Raw genomic sequence first — 3,708 nt, 5'->3', positions numbered from 1 at the left:
CCACTCCCCCCCAACCCCATACTCGCACTCTTCCTCCTTTGCTCTCTCAAATAATTTGTATCTTCCATTCCTAAAAATTCTTTTTAAATTCAGTTACATTCACATGTCCCATGGGAAGCATTCTATCACTTTCTCCCCAGTCCATGTCACAGATATGTTCACCAAAACTAAGATTTTTGGCCTTGTTCATATTATGAGTATCTGTAAGTTGATGTTGTCCATCTGCCTTTTTTGTATTTCTACTTGTTCCCTAGTTTTCAGTCTAGAAACAAGTCCTGAGTGCAACTAAACAGTCAGAAGAGAATGGTCTTTCTACAAAAATATTTAACTGAAGCTCCATAATTTTCACCCTGTGGACAGTAGTTCCCTTATCTGAGGTAACACTTTCTGTAGTTTCAGTGACCCTGTGATCAACTATGGCCTCTGGAAGCACATGATCCTCCTGAGGGTTCATCAGAAAGTCAATTGCAGCCCAATGCTAGGTCACATGCCTGGGTCATTCTTGTCACTACATCTCTGATCAGGTGGGCATATTGTTATCTTACAGAATCACAAGGAGAATAAGAGTGAGTACAATCAGATATTTGGGAGAGACACCATAGTCCTATAACTCTCACTACAGTATATTATAATTGTTCCATTTTATTATAGTTGTTAATCTCTTATTGTGCCTAAATTTGTAAATTAAACTTAATATAGGCATGTATTTATAGGAAAACAATAGTATGTATAGGGTTTGGTACTAACCTTTGTTTCAGGCATCCACTGGGGTCTTGGAACCCAGTGGATAAGGGGGTGCTACAGAAAACATTTTGAAATTGGTCATAGATTTGATGTTCATCATGACTTTTTGTCCATGAGAGATTATTGGAATTAAAGTTATTCTGTTGTTGTTTTTTTTATAATCCCATTAATGGAACACAGCCTGAATATGTTGAAAAGGAAACTAAAGCTATTCATCAAAAAAAGATCCTTTGTTTCATGGAAATTTTCTTCTGTAGTTATGTAAGGAAGTTTCCAATTACTGTTTACCCAGATATCACCCTGGGATAAATGAGAATTTGACAGTTAAGAAGCTATGTTACTATAACATGGCAAATATCTGGATAAAATATAAAAGTGGAAAATTTTTTTATTTTATATTTAATTTGTGAAATTTTTTATTCTGGTGAAATTTAAAATTTACAGAGAAGCTGCAAAAGTGGTACAAAGAACCACCACTAACCCTTTACAGATCCAGCAGTAGTTTATATTGTGTCTAGAAAGACGTTTTCTATCCATCTACCTACATACCTACCTAGCTACCTAACTACCTACCTATCATCATCTCTTTTTCTGGCCATTGGAGACTAAGTAAGAGACATCATGTCCCTTTACCTTTAAATACTTTGATGTTGATTTCCTAAGAACAGGAACTTTATTTTACATAACAGCAGAGTTGACAAAACAGGAAATGTAATATGAATACAATATTATTATCTGATCCATAGTCGAAAGTCATATTTCTCCAATACTCTGAAATAGGCTGCTAGTAGCTGTTTTCCCAGTGCAGGACCCCCCATTTAGATAATGTGTCTCTTTCGTCTCCTTAGTCTAGACCAATTCCTCAGCCTTTATTTGTCTTCATTTAACTGAATATTTTTGAAGGTTACAGGACAGCTATTTTGTCCAGCTTGTCTCAATTTGAGTTGGTCTCATGTGTCTTCAATGCTGAAATCAGGCTGTGCATTTTTGGCAGGAATGTCACTGAGTGACATTATGTCCTGCTCAGAGCATCATATCAGTAGGTGCAAGATGTTGGTTTGTCTCAACACTGGTGTTGTCAATATTGTATTATTAATATTGACTAATGTATTAATATTGTTAATATTGACTAATCTTGTGATGTTCATCCACCACATTTTTCTCTTGTGAAGTTTACTATTCTTCATTTTGTAATTAACAGGTAATTAGTGGGGAGGTATTTTAGAGCATGTAAATATCCTGTTTCTCATATTTCATTCACTAGTTTTTAGTATCTATTTACCATTTTTAACTCTACCATTCCTTCTATACACATTATTAGGATCCCTACTGACAGAAATAATATTTTCTTCTCCACTAATAATTTATAAATATATCACTATAAGGTTTTGGATTCTTACTTCTCTCAATTCATTAGCATAATTTCTCTTAATGCCCAAAATGTCCCAGCGTTGAACAGTGGTAGTCCTTTTAAACTGGCTTCTGTTTCTTTTCCATGTGTCCCTATGATTCTTGGAGCATTTTCTTACGTTTTGGGGAAGTATGTGATTCTTTTCTCAGGTAACAAGGAAAGAATGATGAAGGGGAAAAATGCAAGTTCTGAAGGCTACTTTATTCTACTGGGTTTTTCACATTGGCCTCATCTGGAAGTAGTTCTCTTTGTGCTTATCTTGATGTTCTACTTGATGACATTGATAGGCAACCTTTTTATTATTGTCTTGTCATACCTGGACGCCCATCTCCACACTCCCATGTACTTCTTCCTCTCAAACCTCTCTTTTCTGGATCTCTGCTACACCACCAGCTCCATCCCTCAGTTGCTGGTCAATCTCTGGGGCCCAGAAAAGACCATCTCTTATGCCGGTTGCATGACTCAACTTTACTTTGCCCTTGCACTGGGAACCACAGAGTGTGTCCTCCTGGTGGTCATGTCCTATGACCGTTATGCAGCTGTCTGTAGACCCCTACATTACACCGTGCTCATGAACCCTCGTTTCTGCCACCTGTTGGCTGTGGCTTCCTGGGTCAGTGGCTTTACCAACTCAGCACTTCATTCCTCCTTTACCTTCTGGGTCCCCCTCTGTGGACATCGCCAAGTGGACCATTTCTTCTGTGAAGTTCCAGCACTGCTGCGATTATCGTGTGTTGATACCCGTGCTAATGAGCTGACCCTCCTGATCACAAGCTCCATTTTTGTTTTCATACCACTCATCCTGATTCTCAGCTCATATGTTGCCATTGCCCGTACTGTGCTGAGGTTGCAGTCATCAACCAGACTTCAGAGACTCTTTGGAACATGCGGAGCCCATCTTATGGTTGTGTCCCTCTTTTTCATTCCAATCTTGTGCATATATCTGCAGCCACCATCAGGAAGTTCTCAAGAACAAGGCAAGTTCATTGCCCTTTTTTATACTGTTGTCACACCTAGCCTCAACCCTCTAATCTACACTCTCAGAAACAAAGATGTAAGAGGGGCAGTAAGGAGACTAGTGGGACAGGAGAGGCCTGTGCACTCATGACCTTCACAGGACAACACAGTGCCTCCTCAGTAAGGACTTGTCTGCATACATCCATCGTCTTCTCTCCCATTTACTCACTCAGCACCAGTGGAGTGTGTGTCTCTCAGGACCACAGAGCTCTGACTCACAGATATGAATTAAACAGTCTGCCTAAATACTAATCACTCTCCAATGGAGAAAACATCCATGTAAAACAAAGATCAAAAATCAGTATTTTCCATGGTACAATAAATAAAACAAAGGTATCCTATCCTTAATTGAAATTAAGAAATAAAATTCCTGTAGAATGACGATATACCTAATTTTTAAAAACCTAGACTATTGTCTTATAATTTTTTCCTTTTAAGGAAGAATTTGCCCTAAAATTTGTTTTCTATTTTTGGTTTAACTAAAGACATAGTGAAATATCTTAAATCTTTTCTGCAATCCTGTTATTCTTTTTGGA

The 3,708-nt window shown here is 37.9% G+C and overlaps 1 protein-coding gene across 1 annotated transcript; it reads left to right on the top strand.

Moving 5' to 3' along the window:
- Nucleotides 1–2,318: 2,318 nt before the first annotated feature.
- On the top strand, nt 2,319–3,263 carry LOC125939467 (olfactory receptor 2J3-like). Its single transcript, XM_049654932.1, has one exon. The coding sequence runs from the start codon at nt 2,319–2,321 to the stop codon at nt 3,261–3,263; it is 945 nt and encodes a 314-aa protein (XP_049510889.1).
- The last annotated feature ends 445 nt before the right edge of the window (nt 3,264–3,708 follow it).

Source organism: Panthera uncia (assembly GCF_023721935.1).
Source record: "Panthera uncia isolate 11264 chromosome B2 unlocalized genomic scaffold, Puncia_PCG_1.0 HiC_scaffold_25, whole genome shotgun sequence".
Taxonomy (NCBI): domain Eukaryota; kingdom Metazoa; phylum Chordata; class Mammalia; order Carnivora; family Felidae; genus Panthera; species Panthera uncia.
This window is presented reverse-complemented; position numbering and strand designations above follow the sequence as displayed.